At 46.5% G+C, this 27,560-nt stretch overlaps 1 protein-coding gene across 1 annotated transcript; it reads right to left on the reverse strand.

The window, feature by feature from the left end:
* Nucleotides 1-66: 66 nt before the first annotated feature.
* On the reverse strand, nt 67-27,560 carry LOC126242937 (putative NADP-dependent oxidoreductase YfmJ). The gene is made up of 2 exons (XM_049948127.1): nt 27,394-27,560; nt 67-2,899 (listed from the first exon to the last, which is right to left on the reverse strand). Exons 1-2 carry the CDS (start codon nt 27,556-27,558, stop codon nt 2,447-2,449), a joined length of 618 nt encoding a protein of 205 aa, XP_049804084.1. The 5' UTR covers nt 27,559-27,560; the 3' UTR covers nt 67-2,446.

Genomic DNA, 27,560 nt, shown 5'->3' on the forward strand with positions numbered 1-27,560 from the left:
TGTGTGTCGAAGAGTGGGTTTAAAATAAATAAAGGTCTAAATTCTAAATATTTTTAGTGACTCGCAAGACGAAAGATTTTTTTATAACAAATATTATGCAATGCAAGTGGACGTTAACATTAGTTATGATCAACAATTGTGTAATTGTTTTTACCATGATGTACAATATGCTGACTGTCTGTCAATAAATGACTTGAAATTTATGTCCAGTAAAATCACCATTCTCCTTTGCCAACGGTTCTACTTTATCAGCATGCGTTTCACGCTAGGCAAGAAATTCCTCGTTTTTGCTTCCATATCATAAAAATTACGAGGGAGTATTCCTCAGCATGGGGATGGAACCTCGTACTGACACTGGTGTTGGCATTCATTTCCTGACTGAATGAAAATTTAATCATTTAACACCTATTCTTTCATGACCATCTTCGCAATGTTTAATAAATATCGAACTAGTGTTTCATGAGGTAACACTTTCCACTTCCTTCACTATATGAGGGGCGTTTAGTTAGTAATGCAACACTTTTTTGTCGGCAAATTTTCGCTGAATAAAAGCGGAATTTGTTGTGGGACATCATGGAATGTTTCCGTCGCAGCCCCTACGGTCTCGTAAAGTTCCAGCATGTGGCAGCGTTATGGTTCAAATGGCTCTGAGCACTATGGGACTTAACATCTGAGGTCATCAGTCCCCTAGAACTTAGAACTACTTAAACCTGACCAACCTAAGGACATTACACACGTCGATGCCAGAGGCAGGATTCGAACCTGCGACCGTAGCGATCGAGCGGTTCCAGACTGAAGCGCCTAGAACCGCTCGGCCACACCGGCTGGCACAGTGTTATGTGTAGCCCTCAAAACGGCGTCTATAACGGAGTTGCATTGCAAGCAGAGAGCTGACAGTGAGTTTCTCTTGGCGGAAAGCCAGATCATCGCAGATATTCAGAGGTGTTTGCGCAATGTCTACGGACACCTGGCAGTTACCAAAAGCACAGCGATTCGTTCGGCGAGGCACCTGTCATCGTCGACACAAGACCGCGCAAACTCGTCTGATCTCCCACGTGCCAGCTGGCGGCACACGCAGCTGCGACTCCTGCAATGTTGAAACGTGCGGACACTCTCATTCGAGGTGATCTACGGATCGCAATGAAACACCTCGCTGCTCAACTGTACGTCTCTGTTTGTAGTGCTAACGTACTAGTGCACCACTTGGGGTTACTCCTATGTGTGTGACTGCTGGTTTCCTCGCCACCTAGCAGAGGACCATAAAGGGCACTTGTGTGGAATTGGTTGCCCGTTGCGAGACTGATCGTGACAATTTTCTGTGGATCACGGTCACAGGTGATGAACGTAGGCTCATCACTACGAAACGATCTCGCACCTTCTGACTTCCATCTGTTTGGGCCAGTGAAGGATGCACTCCACAGGAAACAGTAAGTTGGATGTAAGAGGATGTTGATGCAGAATGATATTGGTTGCGACGTAGAGTGATACCATGCCCTCCGAGTAATGTGCCGTAGGCCGTCGCATTGAACGGAGATTGTGTTGAAAAACAGATTTCTGTAGCCAAAAGAGTGGAGAATGGCAACGGCCTTGCCGCAGTGGATACACCGGTTCCCGTGAGATCACCGAAGTTAAGCGCTATCGGTCGTGGTCGGCACTTCGATGGGTGACCATCCAAGCCGCCATGCGCTGTTGCCATTTGTCGGGGTGCACTCAGCCTCGTGATGCCAATTGAGGAGCTACTCGACCGAATAGTAGCGGCTTTGCTCAAGAATACCATCTTACGACCGGGAGAGCGGTGTGCTGACGCAACGCCCCTCCTATCCGCATCCTCCACCGAGGATGACACGGCGGTCGGATGGTCCCGGTAGGCCACTCGTGGCCTGAAGACGGAGTGCTTTTTAAAAGAGTGGGGAATAATATCGTGTACTGGTTCAGATGGCTCTGAACACTATGGGACTTAACTTCTGAGGTCATCAGTTCGCTAGAACTTAGAACTACTTAAACCTAACTAACCTAAGGACATCACACACATCCATGCCCATGACAGGATTCGAACCTGCGACCATAGCAGCCGCGCGGTTCCGGACTGTAGCGCCTAGAACCGCTCGGCCACCCCGGCCGGCCTCGTGTACTGGAATCCTGAATGAAGCCAACTATCAGAAAAAAATGTGTTGCGTTAGTTAGCGAACGCCCCTCATATACACCGGTGTACTGGCATTAGATCATCACTTTGCAGTTTCTCCTTGAAGGCCACCTGCAGTACCCCCATGTTCGAGTACATTCCTTATGCACGACGCCACTCTCTCAGATCGAGATGCCTATGGCTGCGATAGTCTACGCTCAAGTCACTTTCACATTCGGGAATCTGCTCGGTGGGAAAAGTGAGAGGTCCACAGTCAGTCAGCCGCGTGTACATTCGAGCACTGTCCGACGCTGGAGTTTGTGGTCAGACTTTGACGAGAGCCTTGCCGATGGCGTCGCCCCTGAGCATGGCGGCGAACGCGCGCGGCGTGTTGAGGAAGCCGTCGGTGATGGTCTCTCGCCACTTGAGCCGGCCCTGCCTGATCCAGAGCGCCATCCGCTCGTCGGCCTCCGGCCAGCGGTCGCGCCACTGGGTGAACATGAAGCCGTCCATGCGCAGCCGCTTGCGGACGACGGCGGGCGGGATGAGCAGCATCTTGGGCGGGCGCGGGTCGCTGTACGTGGACACGCAGCCACACACGGCGATGCGCCCCCGCTCGCGCATGCAGTCGGCCACCGCGGAGCTCAGGTCGCCGCCCACCGTGTCGTAGTAGACGTCGACCCCGCCGGGCGCCACCCGCCGCAGCGCCGCGCCCACGTCCGTCGTGTGGTAGTTGAAGGCGTGCTCGAAGCCCAGCTCTTCCGTCAGCCACTTCACCTGCAAAGGCGCCGAAGCACAAATGGCGTATATTGAGGCAAGCGATCGCGTCGGACTTTGGAGATTTGGCGGTTCTGATACATACTGAGGTGACAAGTCATGGATAGCGATATGCACACGTACATAACAGCCGGCCAACTTTCAAATCTGAAGTTGCCAATAGTGTAGTGTAAGTAGGCTGTTTAGGGTTTTTTATTGGTAACGCCACGTAGCGCTCTCTATGAAAATCACTGACTGTGCTGTGTGCAGTCTGTGGCTGGGTGGAATTGTTGTAATATTCGCTATTGTAGTGTTGGGCTGTTGGCTGTTAACAGCGCGTAGCGTTGTGCAGTTGGAGGTGAGCCGCCAGCTCTGGTGGATGTGGGGAAGTGACATGGCGGATTTTTGAGAGCGGATGATCTGGACGTGTGTCCATCAGAAACAGTACATTTGTAAGAATGGATGTCATGAACTGGTATATATATTATGACTTTTGAACACTATTAAGGTAAATACATTGTTTTTTCTCTATCAAAATCTTTCATTTGCTAACTATGCCTATCAGTAGTTAGAATCTTTTATTTAGCTGGCAGTAGTGGCGCTCGCTGTGTTGCAGTAGTTCGAGTAACGAAGATTTTGTGAGGTAAGTGATTTGTGAAAGGTATAGGTTAATGTTAGTCTGGGCCATTCTTTTGTAGGGATTTTTGAAAGTCGGATTGCGTTGCGCTAAAAATATTGTGTGTCAGTTTAGTGTTGATCAGAATAGGTAAAGAGCGAAATGTCTGAGTACGTTCAGTTCTGCTCAGCTGTTTGAAAATCAAATAACGTAAGGGATTTACCAGCACAGTAATTCACTAATTTTTCTAAGGGGACGTTTCATAGGCCAACTTTCAAATCTGAAGTTGCCAATAGTGTAGTTCCGAGTGTTCTGCCGAGTTGTGTTTTCATTTTATGCACAATGTATCCCTTAACAACACAGTGGTCTCTTTCCAGTTCTACAACTTTTGCTGTTATCGACTCTTAACTAGGCAGCGAGGACACACAACAGCAAAACTCTGGGTACTGGAAGAACACGACTGCGTCGGCCGTTCAAATAACATTACTAAACCACTATCCCGAAACAGGTTACCTAGCTAACGGCTTCCAGGGACAGCAAAAATTTGTTTTTCAGTCTATATTCATAAAAGTGTAAACTGTCGATTGTTAAAAATCGTTAATCTGCGAAAGTTCTTGAAAACTGCTTTGAAATTTTGACCCAACGTTGCATTCTGATAATGGCGTGATTTTACGCACCTCTTCCTTTAATATATGATATACAATATACGGGGTGAACGTTAACAGCACCGAAATTCCTGGCTGGAAATGGAGGAAATAAATGTCATATGAACGTGTGACCGGAAATGGACGGAGTGCGTGCAACAACAACAAATCGTCGCGGAACTCAGTACAGAGCTGCATCGCATCGACGTGACAGCAGGTGGCCTCCATGAGGTGCAGTGCACGCATTCACACGTCGCATTGTGGATTGTCGCACGTTTTTACACGTTCCGGTCTCTCTCACCGTCAACACGCTGTTGACGACAGGAATTGCTTCAGTATACAAAACGCTTTTCAGATGCCTCCAGAGGTAAAAATCTGGGAGATTTAAGTCTGATGATCCAGCAGGCCATGCTACAGGGCCTTCTCGCCCTGCTCAGTGTCCGTGAAGTTGTGGAGGTGTCGGTGAACTATACTGTGGAAGTGGGGTGGCGCTCCCCCGTGCAGAAATTACGTACCCTGTCGTATTGCTAAAGGCACACTCTCAAGCAGCTCAGGAAGAGCACTCCGCGTAAGTCCAGGGAAGTTCCTTTGATGAGGCTTTGTGGAATAATAACTGGTCCAGGTATGTGGTCGCCAAGAATCCCTGACCACACTCTGACGCTGGACCGATGCTGATAAATGCCTCAACCATTCGCCGAGGATTATCTGTATCCCACAGATGTCGATCATACAGATTGATCATGCCAGTTCTGGTGATGATTTCTTCGGTGGTAAAGAGGACTGATAGCAGAAATCTCATTATGATGGTCTGGGGTAAAAATCTTCGACAAAATCCTCCCGTAGAGAGAAATCCTCTACTGATAATCCTTTCACTCGTTGCAGGGGTAGTAGCTGTTGTCATGTAGGATACACATGACCGTACTTTGACGTACAACATGTTGGCGGGCCACTTACCTGGAGCTTGTACTACTGTTCGTCTCAATATCCTGTAGAGTCTGGTCCTCCAGTCCGCCACCTCCCTGCACATTAGTCTGTCTCGAATATGCCGCAGAATATATCGTTGTACGTAACTTAGCTGAAGAGACAAGACGTCATAAACACTGATATACGTGAGAAAATGTCGCATCATCCGTGAAGTTTTAATACGTTTATTCTTTGCTATTAAGACACCCCTCTAAGCGAGTGAAGTTAAGGAAACCCCTGACACCTGGCAGAGCTTTCGATAGCTTTCAGCTGCGAAGCTCAAACTTCTGTAGGCGAAAACAATAGTCTTTTATGTTGTTGTTGTCTTCAGTCCTGAGACTGGTTTGATGCAGCTCTCCATGCTACTCTATCCTGTGCAAGCTTCTTCATCTCCCAGTACCTACTGCAACCTACATCCTTCTGAATCTGCTTAGTGTATTCATCTCTTGGTCTCCCTCTACGATTTTTACCCTCCACGGTGCCCTCCAATGCTAAATTTGTGATCCCTTGATGCCTCAAAACATGTCCTACCAACCGATCCCTTCTTCTAGTCAAGTTGTGCCACAAACTTCTCTTCTCCCCAATCCTATTCAATACCTCCTCATTAGTTACGTGATCTACCCACCTTATCTTCAGCCTTCCTTTGTTGCACCACATTTCTAAAGCTTCTATTCTCTTCTTGTCCAAACTGGTTATCGTCCATGTTTCACTTCCATACATGGCTACACTCCATACAAATACTTTCAGAAACGACTTCCTGACACTTAAATCTATACTCGATGTTAAATTTCTCTTCTTCAGAAACGATTTCCCTGCCATTGCCAGTCTACATTTTATATCCTCTCTACTTCGACCATCATCAGTTATTTTACTCCCTAAATAGCAAAACTCCTTTACTACTTTAAGTGTCTCATTTCCTAATCTAATTCCCTCAGCATCACCCGATTTAATTTGACTACATTCCATTATCCTCGTTTTGCTTTTGTTGATGTTCATCTTATATCCTCCTTTCAAGACACTGTCCATTCCGTTCAACTGCTCTTCCAAGTCCTTTGCTGTCTCTGACAGAATTACAATGTCATCGGCGAACCTCAAAGTTTTTACTTCTTCTCCATGAATTTTAATACCTACTCCGAATTTTTCTTTTGTTTCCTTTACTGCTTGCTCAATATACAGATTGAATAACATCGGGGAGAGGCTACAACCCTGTCTCACTCCTTTCCCAACCACTGCTTCCCTTTCATGCCCCTCGACTCTTATAACTGCCATCTGGTTTCTGTACAAATTGTAAATAGCCTTTCGCTCCTTGTATTTTACCCCTGCCACCTTCAGAGTTTGAAAGAGAGTATTTCAGTTAACGTTGTCAAAAGCTTTCTCTAAGTCTACAAATGCTAGAAACGTAGGTTTGCCTTTTCTTAATCTTTCTTCTAAGATAAAGCGTAAGGTCAGTATTGCCTCACGTGTTCCAACATTTCTACGGAATCCAAACTGATCTTCCCCGAGGTCGGCTTCTACCAGTTTTTCCATTCGTCTGTAAAGAATTCGCGTTAGTATTTTGCAGCTGTGACTTATTAAACTGATAGTTCGGTAATTTTCACATCTGTCAACACCTGCTTTCTTTGGGATTGGAATTATTATATTCTTCTTGAAGTCTGAGGGTATTTCGCTTGTCTCATACATCTTGCTCACCAGATGGTAGAGTTTTGTCATGACTGGCTCTCCCAATGCCATCAGTAGTTCTAATGGAATGTTGTCTACTCCCGGGGCCTTGTTTCGACTCAGGTCTTTCAGTGCTCTGTCAAACTCTTCATGCATTATCATATCTCCCATTTCATCTTCATCTACATCCTCTTCCATTTCCATAATATTGTCCTCAAGTACATCGCCCTTGTATAAACCGTCTATATACTCCTTCCACCTTTCTGCCTTCCCTTCTTTGCTTAGAACTGGGTTGCCATCTGAGCTCTTGATATTCATACAAGTGGTTCTCTTCTCTCCAAAGGTCTCTTTAATTTTCCTGTAGGCAGTATCTATCTTACCCCTAGTGAGATAAGCCTCTACATCCTTACATTTGTCCTCTAGCCATCCCTGCTTAGCCATTTTACATTTCCTGTCGATATCATTTTTGAGACGTTTGTATTCCTTTTTGCCTGCTTCATTTACTGCATTTTTATATTTTCTCCTTTCATCAATTAAATTCAATATTTCTTCTGTTACCCAAGGATTTCGATTAGCCCTCGTCTTTTTACCTACTTGATCGTCTGCTGCCTTCACTACTTCATCCCTCAGAGCTACCCATTCTTCTTCTACTGTATTTCTTTCCCCCATTCCTGTCAATTGTTCCCTTATGCTCTCCCTGAAACCCTCTACAACCTCTGGTTCTTTCAGTTTATCCAGGTCCCATCTCCTTAAACTCCCACCTTTTTGCAGTTTCTTCAGTTTCAATCTGCAGTTCATAACCTATAGATTGTGGTCAGGATCCACATCTGCCCCTGGAAATGTCTTACAATTTAAAACCTGGTTCCTAAATCTCTGTCTTACCATTATATAATCTATCTGATACCTTTTAGTATCTCCAGGATTCTTCCAGGTATACAACCTTCTTTTATGATTCTTGAACCAAGTGTTAGCTATGATTAAGTTTTGCTATGTGCAAAATTCTACAAGGAGGCTTCCTCTTTCATTTCTTCCCCCCAATCCATATTCACCTACTATGTTTCCTTCTCTCCCTTTTCGTACTAACGAATTCCAGTCACCCATGACTATTAAATTTTCGTCTCCCTTCACTACCTGAATAATTTCTTTTATCTCGTCATACATTTCATCTATTTCTTCATCATCTGCAGAGCTAGTTGGCATATAAACTTGTACTACTGTAGTAGGCATGGGCTTTGTGTCTATCTTGGCCACAATAATGCGTTCACTATGCTGTCTGTAGTAGCTAACCCGCACTCCTATTTTTTTATTCATTATTAAACCTACTCCTGCATTACCCCTATTTGATTTTGTATTTATAACCCTGTAATCACCTGACCAAAAGTCTTGTTCCTCCTGCCACCGAACTTCACTAATTCCCACTATATCTAACTTTAACCTATCCATTTCCCTTTTTAAATTTTCTAACCTACCTGCCCGATTAAGGGATCTGACATTCCACGCTCCGATCCGTAGAACGCCAGTTTTCTTTCTCCTGATAACGACGTCCTCTTGAGTAGTCCCCGCCCGGAGATCCGAATGGGGGACTATTTTACCTCCGGAATATTTTACCCAAGAGGACGCCATCATCATTTAATCATACAGTAAAGCTGCAAGTCCTCGGGAAAAATTACGGCTGTAGTTTCCCCTTGCTTTCAGCCGTTCGCAGTACCAGCACAGCAAGGCCGTTTTGGTTAATGTTACAAGGCCAGATGAGTGAATCATCCAGACTGTTGCCCCTGCAACTACTGAAAAAGCTGCTGCCCCTCTTCAGGAACCACATGTTTGTCTGGCCTCTCAACAGATACCCCTCCGTTGTGGTTGCACCTACGGTACGGCCATCTGTATCGCTGAGGCACGGAAGCCTCCCCACCAACGGCAAGGTCCATGGTTCATGGGGTCTTTTATAGAGCTATGAAAAGGCGTTACCATAGAGAGGTTTAGAAAATCGCGTTGTAGACGCGGGAAAAACCTGCGCCCAGCTTACAAAAAGTGTCCAGGATCTTGTGTCTTAACCTGGATACACTACTTATACATTTGCACGTTATGCACGTTTCTTTTTACGACTGTTTCATAATTTCAAAGCTGTTTTCACGAATTCATGGAAATGAAATTTTTTCGACACTTCGCTACAAACAAAGTATATTTTCTTGTTTTCGTCTTTAATAGAACAGTGGCAAAATTAATACCCGGCAATGCTGGGCATGTCAGCTTGTTGTTTTATATTTTGATACTGCAGTTGCGACGTCTCCTTAATTTTTGGAAACTAGTATAATGTTTTAGATTTAAAAGCAAGTATCTGAGTGCGTCTGCTTGGTAGTAGATAAGAGTAATAATAAAAAAAAAAACGGTATCGAACGAAGATGAGTGCCTACAGCTGTTGCGTCGCTTGATAAGGCTAAACGCTGGCAAAAAACAAACCTTCACCTGCTCTGGTGCGAACCTACGGTTGTGAATTGGTGACAACGGTCACCAGATAAGTCTGACGTCTAGATGGAGCAGCGATGCATGCTGTCATGAGCCAACGGTTCAGAATGTTCGCTGATTGGTATCAGATTGTGGTGTCGCTTCCTGGCATAGAAAGTATATTTCACACTCTGTGGAGAATCAATACTTTTTTCCAATTCAAGAAAATGCTTTTTTCCAGGCACTCCTTCATACTTGCTTTACCAACACGTTGCATCAAAAAGTAGGTACACTAACAAATTTCATAATTTTGGTTCTATTACCTCATGTTGATTGCCCTTTTCCGATGACGCCAGATATCGTATCGAGAGAGAAAAACATGGTTCAAATGGCTCTAAGCACTATGGGACTTAACGTCTGAGGTCATCAGTCCCCTAGACTTAGAAGTACTTAAACCTAAATAACCTAAGGTCATCACACACATCCATGCCGGAGACAGGATTCGAACCTGCGACCGTAGCAGCCGCGTGGTTCCGTACTGAAGCGCCTAGGACCGCTCGGTCACAGAGGCCGGCTATCGAGGGAGACAGTAGACTGTTCTTATCCACAAGACCCATTTGGTGTGCACAATAAAAATATAGCACTCTCTACTTCCAGTGACCTCTTTTACGACACAAGGGAATTAATGACATTCGCTGTCAGTGGACGTTGATTTTAGTCAATGGGGCAAGTTAAAAATTTGTGCTGGACTAGGATTCAAACCCAGGTCCCCTGCTTACTAGGCAGATGTGCTGACTGCTGCACCATCCAGACACAGCTGTCAGCGTAACTGCTCCCGTCGGGCCCAAATCCTCACCTTATTGCCGCGCAGGGTAATCGCGCGGCGCCGGCCGAAGTGGCCGTGCGGTTAAAGGCGCTGCAGTCTGGAACCGCAAGACCGCTACGGTCGCAGGTTCGAATCCTGCCTCGGGCATGGATGATTGTGATGTCCTTAGGTTAGTTAGGTTTAAGTAGTTCTAAGTTCTAGGGGACTAATGACCTCAGCAGTTGAGTCCCATAGTGCTCAGAGCCATTTGAACCATTTGGTAACCGCGCGGCCTCGGGTGCCTTGCCACTGTTCGCGCGACTCCCCCCCCCCCCCCCCCCCTCCTCCTCAGAGCTTAGAGTCCTTCCTCGGGTATGGGTGTGTGTGTTGTCGTTAGCGTAAGTTAACCGAAGTTAGATTAAGTAATGTGTAAGCCTAGGGACATATGACCTCAGCAGTTTGGTCCCATAGGAACTTACCACAAATTTCCAATTTTTCTCACCCTATCCACATACTAGTGATGCAGTGCCCCTTTGCCCACTATACTCATTATTCGCGGCATTTCCCCGATTTCCATAAGACCGACGCGTGGTGTACATCGGTACTGAAGTAATCTATTGGTCGTTCTCACCTTCATTATACCTCTTTTATGCTTTTGTGCTAGTTTATTCATTTTCATTTTTCTCAGATTCCGTCGGAACCGCTACGCGGGATTAGCCGAACGGTGTAAGGCGCTTCAGTCATGGACTGTGCGGCTGGTCCCGGTGGAGTTTCGAGTCCTCCCTCGGGCATGGGTGTGTGTGTGTTTGTCCTTAGCATAATTTAGGTTAAGTAATGTGTAAGCTTTGGGACTGTTGACCTTAGCAGTTAAGTCCCATAAGATTTCACACACCTTTTCAACCGTCGGAACTAGAGAGCTGAAGCTACTCATACATGGAATGAGTTTATAAAATTATCAGAATCCTGAAAAATGTCTGTAATTCTCTTTATGACCTCATTCTCTATTTTTATGAAGCTACGTGTTTCACTGACGAGTATTATAATATGACCCTACTTTGAAGCCACTTTGCGCAGGTGGATGAATACAGCACTCACGCGCCGATCTGCACCAGGCTACATACATAGTTGAGTCTTAGCTCCTCAGTAATTAAATAACTGATTCAGTTTTCTCCTCGCTTGTTTCCCGTAGATGGATATGACACGATTGTCTTCTTAAAAGTACTGCATACAAGCCTTTTTCAAAAAAACTTTTGACTTGGCTACTGTTGACAGGAGTTGACTATTAAATATTTTGTAAATCCATGGCGGACCACTAGACGTTACTTCCAATCTTAGGATGACAATTCAAATTCGTTATTTTTTGTTTTAAGATACGACTGTATGCTTAATTTGCAGACGTTAACTGCAATTTAACATTGATCAGCCCTGTTGCTTTTAACGCCAACTAACGGACACAGAGTATTATTTACGAGAGGCTGCTCCACTGAAGAACACTAGTCAGGGTACAATTGTACGTGGGATCTCTCGAAATACAGTGCACTGTGTTTTTAAATGAGGTGTGTCTTCATTTTGTTTCTATACAATGTTTTATTGTCATTATTGCAAAAATTTCTCATTTGTTCTGCTTATCTGACAGATTCTGATGATACCTGTGGCCGAAACGTGTCAAAGCGTATGTTTTAAAAAATAAAGATATAACAGCTACCAAGACGGACAATTACATAGACAAATTTGGGTGTTAGGAAGTCTTTTGTGGAGGTATTTGTATGTACCTGTACGGTACTGAAACGAAATCGGAAAAAATGAAACTTATGGCACAGCTTAAGTAAAAAAAGGGATCGAATGATGACACATTCCGAGGCATCAAGGGACCGTCACTTTAGTAATGAAGGGAAATTTGGTGAGTAAAAATACTGCAGGGAGGCAGCCACAAATGGTTGTGTGAGGGGCAATCAAATGAAAATCGATCACCCACCACAACGGCACCATGGAATACTTCAATTCAGAACCAATTACCAAACTCGTTGAGACGTTTATCCGACTGGGAGGCAGACGATCAATTTCTGTTTCGTAGAACGCGGTCGGCCGCTGGCGGTTCCACAACCAAACCCTCACATGCACTTCCTTGTTCAACTGAAAACGACGTCCATGCATGTCTTGCTTCAGGTCACGAAAAATGCCAAAATCGCACGCTGAAAGCTCTGGTCTGTTGGGAGGATGTTGCAGTGTTTCCCAACCAACCAATCAAATTGCCGAAGCGTAGCCTCCGTCCGATTGGCAGTGTGGTTCAAATGGCTCTGAGCACTATGGGACTTAACTGCTGAGGTCATCAGTCCCCTATAACTTAGAACTACTTAAACCTAACCAACCTAAGGACATCACACACATCCATGCCCGAGTCAGGATTCGAACCTGCGACCGTAGGGGTCGCGCGGTTCCTGACTGTAGCGCCTAGAACCGCTCGGCCACACTGGCCGGCGGCAGTGCGGGATCGGTCGCTATCAAGCTACAGGATGATTCCGTCCAGCAGCATTCCTTGACGCGTCGTACTTTCTGTGAAGTGTCTTCATAGCGCTGCGCAGTGACTGTAGTGCCACGTTCGAGGAACTCTACGAGTAGAGGAATCATCCTGTTGCACGGTAACTCCCGCCACCTCAGTGCCAATCGGACGGAGGCAATGCTTCACCGATTTGGTAGGAAAACATCGCAACATCCTCCGTACGGTCTGGACGTATCACCGTGAGTTTCACATCTTTGGCGACCTGAAGAAACACATGCGTGGACGTTGGTTTCAGTCGGACGAGGAAGTGCAAGAATGGAGGGGTTGTGGATTCTTCAGCGGCCGACAGCGTTCTACGAGACAGGAACTGTTCGTCTGGTCTCCCAGTCAGATAAACGTCTCACCGAGTGTGGTGACTGCTTTTGATTGGAACTGTTCCATGGTCCTGTTGTGGTGGGTGTCCTTTTTCCATCTGATTGCTCCTTGAAGGCTGCTGTAGCTATCCGGAGATGAAGAGGCTTGCACAGGATAGACTAGCATCAAACCAGTCTTCGGCCTGAAGACCACAACGCCGCGCGGAGTGGCCGCGCGATTTGAGGCGTCATGCCACGGATTGCGCGGCCGCTCCCGCTAGAGGTTCGAGTCCTCCCTCGGCATGTGTGTGTGTGTGTGTGTGTGTGTGTGTGTGTGTGTGTGTGTTGTCCCCAGGATAAGTTAGTTTAAGTAGTGTGTAAGTCTGGGGACCGGTGACCTCAGCAGTTTGGTCCCTTAGGAATTCACACACATTTGAACGTTTGAAGAAACCAACAACAAGATACACTCCTGGAAATTGAAATAAGAACACCGTGAATTCATTGTCCCAGGAAGGGGAAACTTTATTGACACATTCCTGGGGTCAGATACATCACATGATCACACTGACAGAACCACAGGCACATAGACACAGGCAACAGAGCATGCACAATGTCGGCACTAGTACAGTGTATATCCACCTTTCGCAGCAATGCAGGCTGCTATTCTCCCATGGAGACGATCGTAGAGATGCTGGATGTAGTCCTGTGGAACGGCTTGCCATGCCATTTCCACCTGGCGCCTCAGTTGGACCAGCGTTCGTGCTGGACGTGCAGACCGCGTGAGACGACGCTTCATCCAGTCCCAAACATGCTCAATGGGGGACAGATCCGGAGATCTTGCTGGCCAGGGTAGTTGACTTACACCTTCTAGAGCACGTTGGGTGGCACGGGATACATGCGGACGTGCATTGTCCTTTTGGAACAGCAAGTTCCCTTGCCGGTCTAGGAATGGTAGAACGATGGGTTCGATGACGGTTTGGATGTACCGTGCACTATTCAGTGTCCCCTCGACGATCACCAGTGGTGTACGGCCAGTGTAGGAGATCGCTCCCCACACCATGATGCCGGGTGTTGGCCCTGTGTGCCTCGGTCGTATGCAGTCCTGATCGTGGCGCTCACCTGCACGGCGCCAAACACGCATACGACCATCATTGGCACCAAGGCAGAAGCGACTCTCATCGCTGAAGACGACACGTCTCCATTCGTCGCTCCATTCACGCCTGTCGCGACACCACTGGAGGCGGGCTGCACGATGTTGGGGCGTGAGCGGAAGACGGCCTAACGGTGTGCGGGACCGTAGCCCAGCTTCATGGAGACGGTTGCGAATGGTCCTCGCCGATACCCCAGGAGCAACAGTGTCCCTAATTTGCTGGGAAGTGGCGGTGCGGTCCCCTACGGCACTGCGTAGGATCCTACGGTCTTGGCGTGCATCCGTGCGTCGCTGCGGTCCGGTCCCAGGTCGACGGGCACGTGCACCTTCCGCCGACCACTGGCGACAACATCGATGTACTGTGGAGACCTCACGCCCCACGTGTTGAGCAATTCGGCGGTACGTCCACCCGGCCTCCCGCATGCCCACTGTACGCCCTCGCTCAAAGTCCGTCAACTGCACATATGGTTCACGTCCACGCTGTCGCGGCATGCTACCAGTGTTAAAGACTGCGATGGAGCTCCGTATGCCACGGCAAACTGGCTGACACTGACGGCGGCGCCGGCCGAAGTGGCCGTGCGGTTAAAGGCGCTGCAGTCTGGAACCGCAAGACCGCTACGGTCGCAGGTTCGAATCCTGCCTCGGGCATGGCTGTTTGTGATGTCCTTAGGTTAGTTAGGTTTAACTAGTTCTAAGTTCTAGGGGACTAATGACCTCAGCAGTTGAGTCCCATAGTGCTCAGAGCCATTTGAACCATTTGAACTGACGGCGGCGGTGCACAAATGCTGCGCAGCTAGCGCCATTCGACGGCCAACACCGCAGTTCCTGGTGTGTCCGCTGTGCCGTGCGTGTGATCATTGCTTGTACAGCCCTCTCGCAGTGTCCGGAGCAAGTATGGTGGGTCTGACACACCGGTGTCAATGTGTTCTTTTTTCCATTTCCAGGAGTGTATTATTTGCCGACCACAATGTTATTGCACCTGGAAATGAGGACGATTCGGTCAGTGCGTGAGTTGTACCTTTCCACTTGAAGCCCATCAGTGTGTGGACTGTTGTGCTAACGTCCAGATAACTTGCTCGTGAAGCTATTCGGTTCAAAAAATGGCTCTGAGCACTATGGGACTTAAACTTCTGAGGTCATCAGTCCCCTAGAACTTAGAACTACTTAAACCTAACTAACCTAAGGACATCACACACATCCATGCCCGAGGAAGTATTCGAACCTGCGACCGTAGCGGTCGCGCGGTTCCAGACTGTAGCGCCTAGAACCGCTCGGCCACAAGTTATTCGGACTTCACAGTGTTTACGACGGTCGGAAAAGTGGATATGATTTTTGTTTGCTGTAATGTCACAACTTGTTTCAGATGATAGGCACAGGAGGCCAACTGCAGTAATATCGTGGCTAAATAGTACTCCAACACTGTATCGTGCAAGCTGCTCGCGGACGAGAACAAACGTAAAGTAATGGCGGTAGAGGGCGAAGAGCGGTGTGTGTGTGGGCGGGGGGAGGAGGGGGGGGGGGGCAGCCAGCCAGCCTAACACACGTGTTCTGCACTTCAGCGAAAGTAGATGTGAAGCATATTGGTAGTGAATGCCGAATCCAATGAAAACATATATTTCTACTTAGTGCGTAACAGTTGTCAGAAAAAATATGAAATTATAGAGAAACAGAATGTTTGATAGAAGATCAATGTAATTAAATGTGCACAGCGTTTACATACTGGATGGAGAAGGTTGACAATTTGTTAGTCACTTCCAGGGTCGCTCTTGGCCGTGTTACGTTAATATTCATTATCAGCTGTGTCCGTGCGAGATGGGCTCTCATTTTCCGCTGTGTCTGTATTAGATGAATCGTCACTAGAGACATTCGAATGTATTATAATATCGTTGGTTGCAATTTCCATGGCGCCATCGCGCCTCCTATGACGACGTCCCACCTGTTGCTCAGGTTTTTGCAGTACTCTTCCTTGTCATTTCGAGTGAGAATTGAAGGCACTGTCTGTCCGTTTCTTGGGATTTGCTGCAGACATGTCGCCAGGGACTCTAATATCTGGCTTGAAATCAGTATGAACGAGTTCATTTTACGGTGTTTCTTAAATAAACATCTACATCTTCGTCCACGTCTACATAGATCCTCTGCAAACCACGGAACCGTGGATGCAGGAGGGTACCATGTACCACTACTTGTCATTTCCTTTCCTGTTCCAATCGCAAATGGAGCGAGAGACAAATGACTGTATATATGACTCTGTATGAAACCTTATTTCTCGTATCTTATCTTCTAGGTCCTTAAGCGCATTATCTGTTGGCGGCAGTAGAATCGTTCGGTAGTCAGCTTTAAATATCAGTTCTCTAAATTTTCCCAACAGTCTTTCTCGAAAAGAACGTCACCTTTCCTCCAGGGATTCCCATGTGAGTTGCTAAAGCATCTCTGTAACACTTACGTATTGATCAAACCTACCGGTAACAAGTCTAGCAACCGGCCTCTGAATTGCTACGATGTCTTCCTTCAGTCCGATGTGCGGATCCCAAACACTCGAGCAGTAGTGAAGAATAGGTGGCAGCAGCGTCTTATATGCGGTTTTCTTACAGGTGAACCATTCTTTCATAAAATCATCCCAACAAACCGAAGTCTGCCATTCGCCTTCCCTACCACAGTCCTCACATGCTGGTTCCACCTCACATCGCTTTGAAACGTTACTCCCAGATATTTAAACGACTTGACTGTGTCAAGCAGCATACCAGTAAAGCTGTATCCGAACACTATAGATTTTTTTCCTACTGTTCCGCGTTAATTTACATTTTTTCCACATTTAGGGCTAGCTGCTGTTCATCACACCAACTAGAAATTTTGTCTCAGTCGTCTTGTATCTTCCTACAGCCACTCAACTTCTACACCTTATTGTAAAGCACGGCATCATCAGCAAGCAACCGCATATTGCTGCCCATCCTGTCCGCCAAATCATTTATGTATGTAGAGAACAATGGTGGTCCTGTCACACTTCCCTGGGGCACTCCTGACGATACCCTCGTCCCTCATGAACACTCGCCGTCGAGGACAACATACTAGGTTCTATTACTTTGCTACACCAAAAACCAACTGGTGTACTATACCATATATAGGTAAGCTATCAGACAAGAATGGGTAGCTCTGAGGGATGAAGTAGTGAAGGCAGCAGAGGATCAAGTAGGTAAAAAGACGAGGGCTAATAGAAATCCTTGGGTAACAGAAGAAATATTGAATTTAATTGATGAAAGGAGAAAATATAAAAATGCAGTAAATGAAGCAGGCAAAAAGGAATACAAACGTCTCAAAAATGAGATCGACAGGAAGCGCAAAATGGCTAAGCAGGGATGGCTAGAGGACAAATGTAAGGATATAGAGGGGTATCTCACTAGGGGTAAGATAGATACTGCCTACAGGAAAATTAAAGAGACCTTTGGAGAAAAGAGAACCAGTTGTATGAATATCAAGAGCTCAGATGGAAACCCAGTTCTAAGCAAAAAAGGGAAAGCAGAAAGGTGGAAGGAGTATATAGAGGATCTATACAAGGGCGATGTACTTGAGGACAATATTATGGAAATGGAAGAGGATGTAGATGAAGATGAAATGGGAGATACGATACTTCGTGAAGAGTTTGACAGAGCACTGAAAGACCTGAGTCGAAACAAGGCCCCCGGAGTAGACAACATTCCATTGGAACTACTGACGGCCTTGCGAGAGCCAGTCCTGACAAAACTCTACCATCTGGTGAGCAAGATGTATGAAACAGGCGAAATACCCACAGACTTCAAGAAGAATACAATAATTCCTATCCCAAAGAAAGCAGGTGTTGACAGATGTGAAAATTACCGAACTATCAGTTTAATAAGTCACAGCTGCAAAATACTAACGCGAATTATTTACAGACGAATGGAAAAACTGGTAGAAGCGGACCTCGGGGAAGATCAGTTTGGATTCCGTAGAAATGTTGGAACACGTGAGGCAATACTAACCTTACGACTTATCTTACAAGAAAGATTAAGAAAAGGCAAACCTACGTTTCTAGCATTTGTAGACTTAGAGAAAGCTTTTGACAACGTTAACTGGAATACTCTCTTTCAAATTCTGAAGGTGGCAGGGGTAAAATACAAGGAGCGAAAGGCTATTTACAATTTGTACAGAAACCAGATGGCAGTTATAAGAGTCGAGGGGCATGAAAGGGAAGCAGTGGTTGGGAAAGGAGTGAGACAGGGTTGTAGCCTCTCCCCGACGTAATTCAATCTGTATATTGAGCAAGCAGTAAAGGAAACAAAAGAAAAATTCGGAGTAGTTATTAAAATTCATGGAGAAGAAGTAAAAACTTTGAGGTTCGCCGATGACATTGTAATTCTGTCAGAGACAGCAAAGGACTTGGATGAGCAGTTGAACGGAATGGACAGTGTCTTGAAGGGAGGATATAAGATGAACATCAACAAAAGCAAAACGAGGATAATGGAATGTAGTCAAATTAAATCGGGTGATGCTGAGGGGATTAGATTAGGAAATGAGACACTTAAAGTAGTAAAGGAGTTTTGCTATTTAGGGAGTAAAATAACTGATGATGGTCGAAGTAGAGAGGATATAAAATGTAGACTGGCAATGGCAAGGAAATCGTTTCTGAAGATGAGAAATTTGTTAACATCTAGTATAGATTTAAGTGTCAGGAAGTCGTTTCTGAAAGTATTTGTATGGAGTGTAGCCATGTATGGAAGTGAAACATGGACGATAACCAGTTTGGACAAGAAGAGAATAGAAGCTTTCGAAATGTGGTGCTACAGAAGAATGCTGAAGATAAGGTGGGTAGATCACGTAACTAATGAGGAGGTATTGAATAGGATTGGGGAGAAGAGGAGTTTGTGGCACAACTTGACTAGAAAAAGGGATCGGTTGGTAGGACATGTTTTGAGGCATCAGGGGATCACAAATTTAGCATTGGAGGGCAGCGTGGAGGGTAAAAATCGTAGAGGGAGACCAAGAGATAAATACACTAAGCAGATTCAGAAGGATGTAGGTTGCAATAGGTACTGGGAGATGAAGAAGCTTGCACAGGATAGAGTAGCATGGAGAGCTGCATCAAACCAGTCTCAGGCCTGAAGACCACAACAACAACATCAGACAAACTAGCCAAAACACTGAAAACCCAGAACTATAAAACATCATTTTATTTAACAGGTACTACAGCTAATCTACTATTCAACAGCAAGGACAAAATATACTAAGCAACAGTGGGTCTACAAAATAACCTGCACTGTCTGCAATAAACTGTACATTGGTCAAACGGGCCAGGCCATATCAACAAGGCTGATTGAACATGAACGCAGCTGGAGATTAAGTAAATCGGACTCCACATTTGCTGAACATGTGCCCAAAGGAGAATAAAAGTGTCTAACACACACAGAAGTGCTACAAAAAGCCAACAAAGGCAGAAAACTCAGCCTACTAGAAGCACTTGAAATCAACAAACACTTGGCCCTAAATCCCCAACTGGTCCTGAATGACCAATTGCAACTGAGCACATCACCACTCTTAAACTTTACACAATAAAGTAAACCTGCTACTAAACACGAAGTGTCCCAATAGGAAATAAATTCACACGGCAGTACAATGTAATAGCCCTTATGTGTTTACATTCCTGACTGTAACTCAACTGTAACAGTGTAATATTTAGTATGTATTAAATGCACAATTTTCTAATAACAAAATGTAACCGCCAAAGAAAACATAGCTATTGTACAACCACCAATTAATGTGCATTGCAAGTGTTCACAACAAATAACAAAAAATTGTAACTTTGTAATAATGTGTATTCTAAATAATTCTAATTGTTGGCACACATGGTACTGAAAAACCATAAAAATTGATTTTTTATGTTGTTATTGTTGTTGTTGTTGTGGTCTTCAGTCCTGAGACTGGTTTGATGCAGCTCTCCATGCTACTCTACCCTGTGCAAGCTTCTTCATCTCCCACTACCTACTGCAGTCTACAACCTTCTGAATATGCTTAGTGTATTCATCTCTTGATCTCCCTGTACGATTTTTACCCTCCACGCTGCCCTCCAATACTAAATTGGTGATCCCTCGATGTCTCCGAACATGTCCTACCAACCGATCCCTTCTCTTCTAGTAAAGTTGTGCCACAAGCTCCTCTTCTCCCCAATTCTATTCAATACCTCCTCATTAGTTATGTGATCTACCCATCTAATCTTCAGCATTCTTCTGTAGCACCACATTTCAAAAGCTTCTATTCTCTTCTTGTCCAAACTGGTTATCGTCCATGTTTCACTTCCATACATGGCTACATTCCATGCAAATACTTTCAGAAACTTCAACAAAAGCCCGTACCGAGTTACTGAGCGTCTCTCCTGCAGAGTCTTCCACTGGAGTTTATCTATCACCCCGTAACGGTTTCGCGATTACTAAATGATCCTGTAACGAAGCCCGCTGCTTTCCGTTGGATCTTCTCTGTCTCTTCTATCAACACTATCTGGTACAGATCCCACACTGGTGAGCAATATTCAAAATGGTTCAAATGGCTCTGAGCACTATGGGACTCAACTGCTGTGGTTATCAGTCCCCTAGAACTTAGAACTACTTAAACCTAACTAACCTAAGGACATCACACACATCCATGCCCGAGGCAGGATTCGAACCTGCGACCGTAGCAGTCGCACGGTTCCGGACTGCGCGCCTAGAACCGCGAGACCAGACAATATTCAAGCAGTGGGCGAACAACTGTACTGTAACCTACTTCCTTTGTTTTCGGATTGCATTTCCTTAGGATTCTTCCGATGAATCTGTCTCGCATCTGCTTTACCGACGATCAACTTTATATGATCATTCCATTTTAAATCACTTCTAATGCCTACTCCCAGATAATTTATGGAATTAACTGCTTCCAGTAGCTCACCTGCTATATTGTAGCTAAATTATAAAGGATCTTTCTTTCTATGTATTCGCAGCACATTACACTTGTCTACATTGAGATTAAATTGCCATTCCCTGCACCATGCGTCAATTCGTTGCAGATCCTCCTGCATTTCAGTACAATTTTCCATTGTTACAACCTCTCGATATACCATAGCATCATCCGCAAAAAGCCTCAGTGAACTTCCGATGTCACCCACAAGGCCATTTATGTATATTGTGAATAGCAACGGTCCTACGACACTCCCCTGCGGCACACCTGAAATCACTCTCACTTCGGAATACTTCTCTCCGTTGAGAATGACACGCTGCGTTCTGTTATCTAGGAACTCTTCAATCCAATCACACAATTGGTCTGATAGTCCATATGCTCCTACTTTGTTCATTAAACGACTGTGGGGAACTGTATCGAACGCCTTGCGGAAGTCAAGAAACACGGCATCTACCTGGGAACCTGTGTCTATGGCCCTCCGAGGCTCGTGGACGAATAGCGCGAGCTGGGTTTCACTCGATCGTCTTTTTCGAAACCCATGCTGATTCCGACAGAGTAGATTTCTAGTCTCCAGAAAAGTGGATAACTATTGTTATCTAAGCTTGCTTAGGAAAGTCTACGGTAGCCTTACAGTACTTTTACAATTCTAGTGGGAATGAACGCTCCAGAGGAAGTGGTGGTTTCTTCGACGCCCTCTATGTCGACCCCTGAGGCCTTTTCGTGTCGATTTTGTGCGGCGGTGTGTCTGAAATGTTTTCCCCGCACCCACACGAAAGCTGCGTGATTTTAAACGCTGGGACTTGCGGTTTTGATCTTCAGCGCAGAGGCTTTTTTTTTAAAAAAAAAAAGTGACATGTGGGTAAAAGGGGGTGTGATGACCTTTACATCGTGTGATACATCCACAATGATGTTGGGTAGAACTGGGTTTAGTGCCAATGTGATATTAACCCACTTGACAGCTCATAGGAAGTTCTGGGCTCTGGCCCTTTATTTCTCACGTGTCGACACCTTGCTGTTTGAAGCGGTTGTAGACACCTTTGAGCCAAATTTCGAACTTATACGTGGCAATGAGAGACAAGTGCTGGATCCCGAAAAAGTGATCCTTCCACTGCGTTGCTCAGTGTCGTTTGCTCTGTGTAAAGCGGTAAGCGCCCTATAGGATACGACTCACTGGGTACATTGAAAAGTTCAAAGAAAGGCAGCACGTTTTGTTGTTGTTGTTGTTGTTGTTGTTGTGGTCTTCAGTCTTGAGACTGGTTTGATGCAGCTCTCCATGTTATCCTATCCTGTGCAAGCGTCTTCATCTCCGAGCACTTACTGCAACCTACACCCTTCTGAATCTGCCGGCCGCGGTGGTCTCGCGGTTCTAGGCGCGCAGTCCGGAACCGTGCGACTGCTACGGTCGCCGGTTCGAATCCTGCCTCGGGCATGGATGTGTGTGATGTCCTTAGGTTAGGTAGGTTTAAGTAGTTCTAAGTTCTAGGGGACTAATGACCACAGCAGTTGAGTCCCATAGTGCTCAGAGCCATTTGAACCATTTGAACCTTCTGACCGCATCTCGTGGTCGTGCGGTAGCGTTCTCGCTTCCCACGCCCGGGTTCCCGGGTTCGATTCCCGGCGGGGTCAGGGATTTTCTCTGCCTCGTGATGGCTGAGTGTTGTGTGCTGTCTTTAGGTTAGTTAGGTTTAAGTAGTTCTAAGTTCTAGGGGACTGATGACCATAGATGTTAAGTCCCATAGTGCTCAGAGCCATTTTGAACCTTCTGAATCTGCTTAGTGTATTCATCTCTTGGTCTCCCTCTACGATTTTTACCCTTCACGCTGCCCTCCAATGCCAAATTTGTGATCCCTTGATGCCTCAGAACATGTCCTACCAACCGGTCCCTTCTTCTTGTCAAGTTGTGCCACAAACTCCTCTTCTCCCCAGTTCTATTCAATACCTCCTCATCAGTTATGTGATCTACCCATCTAATCTTCAGCATTTTTCTGTAGCACCACATTTCGAAAGCTTCTATTCTCTTCTTGTTCAAACTATTTATCGTCCACGTTTCACTTCCATACATGGCTACACTCCATACAAATACTTTAAGAAACGACTTCCTGACATTTAAATCTATACTCGATGTTAACAAATTTCTCATCTTCAGAAACGCTTTCCTTGCCATTGCCAGTCTACATTTTATATCCTCTCTACTTCGACCATCATCAGTTATTTTGCTCCCCAAATAGCAAAACTCCTTTACTACTTTAAGTGTCTCATTTCCTAATCTACACTCCTGGAAATGGAAAAAAGAACACATTGACACCGGTGTGTCAGACCCACCATACTTGCTCCGGACACTGCGAGAGGGCTGTACAAGCAATGATCACACGCACGGCACAGCGGACACACCAGGAACCGCGGTGTTGGCCGTCGAATGGCGCTAGCTGCGCAGCATTTGTGCACCGCCGCCGTCAGTGTCAGCCAGTTTGCCGTGGCATACGGAGCTCCATCGCAGTCTTTAACACTGGTAGCATGCCGCGACAGCGTGGACGTGAACCGTATGTGCAGTTGACGGACTTTGAGCGAGGGCGTATAGTGGGCATGCGGGAGGCCGGGTGGACGTACCGCCGAATTGCTCAACACGTGGGGCGTGAGGTCTCCACAGTACATCGATGTTGTCGCCAGTGGTCGGCGGAAGGTGCACGTGCCCGTCGACCTGGGACCGGACCGCAGCGACGCACGGATGCACGCCAAGACCGTAGGATCCTACGCAGTGCCGTAGGGGACCGCACCGCCACTTCCCAGCAAATTAGGGACACTGTTGCTCCTGGGGTATCGGCGAGGACCATTCGCAACCGTCTCCATGAAGCTGGGCTACGGTCCCGCACACCGTTAGGCCGTCTTCCGCTCACGCCCCAACATCGTGCAGCCCGCCTCCAGTGGTGTCGCGACAGGCGTGAATGGAGGGACGAATGGAGACGTGTCGTCTTCAGCGATGAGAGTCGCTTCTGCCTTGGTGCCAATGATGGTCGTATGCGTGTTTGGCGCCGTGCAGGTGAGCGCCACAATCAGGACTGCATACGACCGAGGCACACAGGGCCAACACCCGGCGTCATGGTGTGGGGAGCGATCTCCTACACTGGCCGTACACCACTGGTGATCGTCGAGGGGACACTGAATAGTGCACGGTACATCCAAACCGTCATCGAACCCATCGTTCTACCATTCCTAGACCGGCAAGGGAACTTGCTGTTCCAACAGGACAATGCACGTCCGCATGTATCCCGTGCCACCCAACGTGCTCTAGAAGGTGTAAGTCAACTACCCTGGCCAGCAAGATCTCCGGATCTGTCCCCCATTGAGCATGTTCGGGACTGGATGAAGCGTCGTCTCACGCGGTCTGCACGTCCAGCACGAACGCTGGTCCAACTGAGGCGCCAGGTGGAAATGGCATGGCAAGCCGTTCCACAGGACTACATCCAGCATCTCTACGATCGTCTCCATGGGAGAATATCAGCCTGCATTGCTGCGAAAGGTGGATATACACTGTACTAGTGCCGACATTGTGCATGCTCTGTTGCCTGTGTCTATGTGCCTGTGGTTCTGTCAGTGTGATCATGTGATGTATCTGACCCCAGGAATGTGTCAATAAAGTTTCCCCTTCCTGGGACAATGAATTCACGGTGTTCTTATTTCAATTTCCAGGAGTGTAATTCCCTCAGCATCACCCGACTTAATTCGACTACATTCCATTATCCTCGTTTTGCTTTTGTTGATGTTCATCTTATACTCTCCTTTTATGTTAAAGAACGGCTTTACAGAACAAAAAGTCAAAACACCCGTTTGACAATTCCAAAGACAATACCACAGCTAAAGATCGCATGTAAGTGCGTTGTATCTTAGTCCAGAGTGTTTGGTTCGTAAAACACTAGCTCCTTGTAAACAACAGCCAGTAGTTATCTGAAGATGGCCTAATAAGCCGAAAACTAGTTCATACAAATAAAAATCAGTAGAACAAAAAACCGTCTAAGTTTTGTTCAACCCTCAATACTTAAGAAGTGTTCGAGCGATTCACTTACCTGTGACCTTATACCATACGCTCGTACCTTCGTTAAAAAAAAAAAAAAAAAAAAAATGGTTCAAATGGCTCTGAGCACTATGGGACTCAACTGCTGAGGTTATTAGTCCCCTAGAACTTAGAACTACTTAAACCTAACTAACCTAAGGACATCACAAACAGCCATGCCCGAGGCAGGATTCGAACCTGCGACCGTAGCGGCGGTCTTGCGGTTCCAGACTGCAGCGCCTTTAACCGCACGGCCACTGCGGCCGGCCCTTCGTTAACAGTCTGCAGTTGGACACCAATGGCAAATGCTTCCCGCAAATCAAAAAATTCACCGTAATGGCATGCCGTGTAAAAATAAATTACACAAAAAGTTCTCCCCGCTTCATTACGTAAAACATAGTCAGTAGAATAGCACTTTGAGAAACCGGCAGCAATGCTACTGCTCTGGAAGCACTCATAAAACTAGAACGCATCGCCACATAGCAGGTAGGAAGAATTCCTACGCGTCGGCTCACTTAGTCAGCTCAAGGACGGAATGACTTAACTATCGCAAAATTGGGGTGGGAAAGCGGGGTCAGTTTTATTGTGGGCCCCTTATACGGCCATCTACATCTACGTCTACATTTATACTCCGCGAGCCACCCAACGGTATGTGGCGGAAGCCACTTTACGTGCGACTGTCATTACCTCCGTTTCCTGTTCCAGTCGCGTATGGTTCGCGGGAAGAACGACTGCCGGAAAGCCTCCACGCGCGCTCGGATCTCTCTAATTTTACATTCATGATCTCCTCGGGAGGTATAAGTAGGGGGAAGCAATATATTCGATACCTCATCCAGAAACGCACCCTCTCGAAACCTGGACAGCAAGCTACACCGCGATGCAGAGCGCCTCTCTTGCAGAGTCTGCCACTTGAGTTTGCCAAACATCTCCGTAACGTTGTCACGCTTACCAAATAACCCTGTGACGAAACGCGCCGCTCTTCTTTGGATCTTCTCTATCTCCTCTGTCAACCCGACCTGGTATGGATCCCACACTGATGAGCAATACTCAAGTATAGGTCGAACGAGTGTTTTGTAAGCCACCTCCTTTGTTGATGGAATACATTTTCTAAGGACTCTCCCAATGAATCTCAACCTGGCACCCGCCTTACCAACAATTAATTTTATATGATCATTCCACTTCAGATCGTTCCGTCAGCATACTCCCAGATATTTTACAGAAGTAACTGCTACCAGTGTTTGTTTCGCTATCACATAATCATACAATAAAGGATCCTTCTTTCTATGTATTCGCAATACATTACATTTGTCTATGTTAAAGGTCAGTTGCCACTCAATGCAGCAAGTGCTTATCCGCTGCAGATCTTCCTGCATTTCGCTGCAATTTTCTAATGCTGCAACTTCTCTGTATACTAGAGCATCATCCGCGATAAGCCTCATGGAACTTCGGACACTATCTACTAGGTCATTTATATATATTGTGAAAAGCAATGGTCCCATAACACTCCCCTGTGGCACGGCGGAGGTTACTTTAACGTCTGTAGACGTCTCCCATTGAGAACACGGCGGTACACGGCTTGCGGTACACGGCTGTTAGAAGGGGGGCAAATTCTTTCGCTTACTGTGTGTAGAATCGAATTGGTATGGCATCAGGTCGAGTGGACTTTGCTAAAAACTCTTCAATCCAGCCACACAGCTGATCTGATATTCCGTAGGCTCTTACTTTGTCTATCGGGCGACAGTGCGGAACTGTATCGAACGCCTTCCGGAAGTCAAGGAAAATAGCATCTACCTGGGAGCCTGTATCTAATATTTTCTGGGTCTCATGAAGAAATAAAGCGAGTTGGGTCTCACACGATCGCTGTTTCCGGAATCCATGTAGATTCCTACAGAGTAGATTCTGGGTTTCCAGAAATGACATGATACGCGAGCAAAAAACATGTTCTAAAATCTTACAACAGATCGATCTCAGAGATAGAGGCGTATAGTTTTGCACATCTGCTCGACGACCCTTCTTGAAAACTGGAACTACCTGTGCTCTTTTCCAATCATTTGGAACCTGCCGTTAGTCTAGAGACTTGCGGTACACGGCTGTTAGAAGGGGGGCAAATTCTTTCGCTTACTGTGTGTAGAATCGAATTGGTATGGCATCAGGTCGAGTGGACTTTGTTGAGTTATTTCAGTTGCGTTTCTATTCCTTGGAGACTTATTTCCATGTCTATCTGGTTACCGGCAAAACTGAGACATTTAGTACCAGTGGGGGAGTTGTTGCAAGTACCAGTAATCTCTCACACGACACGGGGCCAGGAGTCGTCTCTCACACACGACACGGGGCCAGGAGTCGCCGCTCACTCGGTGGCTCGCCACACGAGTCGCGCACGGCCCCCGCCGACGCCTCACCTTCTCGTCGGAGCGGACGAGCCCGACGGCGGTGCAGCCGTGGATGCGGGCGATCTGTCCGGCGAGCGACCCCACGGCCCCGCCGGCGCCGCTGACGACGACCACGTCTCCCGGCCGGGGGTCGCACACGTCGAGCAGGCCGAAGTAGGCGGCGTAGCCGGGCATCC

This window comes from Schistocerca nitens, chromosome 1 (genome assembly GCF_023898315.1).
Source record: "Schistocerca nitens isolate TAMUIC-IGC-003100 chromosome 1, iqSchNite1.1, whole genome shotgun sequence".
In the NCBI taxonomy this organism is placed as follows: domain Eukaryota; kingdom Metazoa; phylum Arthropoda; class Insecta; order Orthoptera; family Acrididae; genus Schistocerca; species Schistocerca nitens.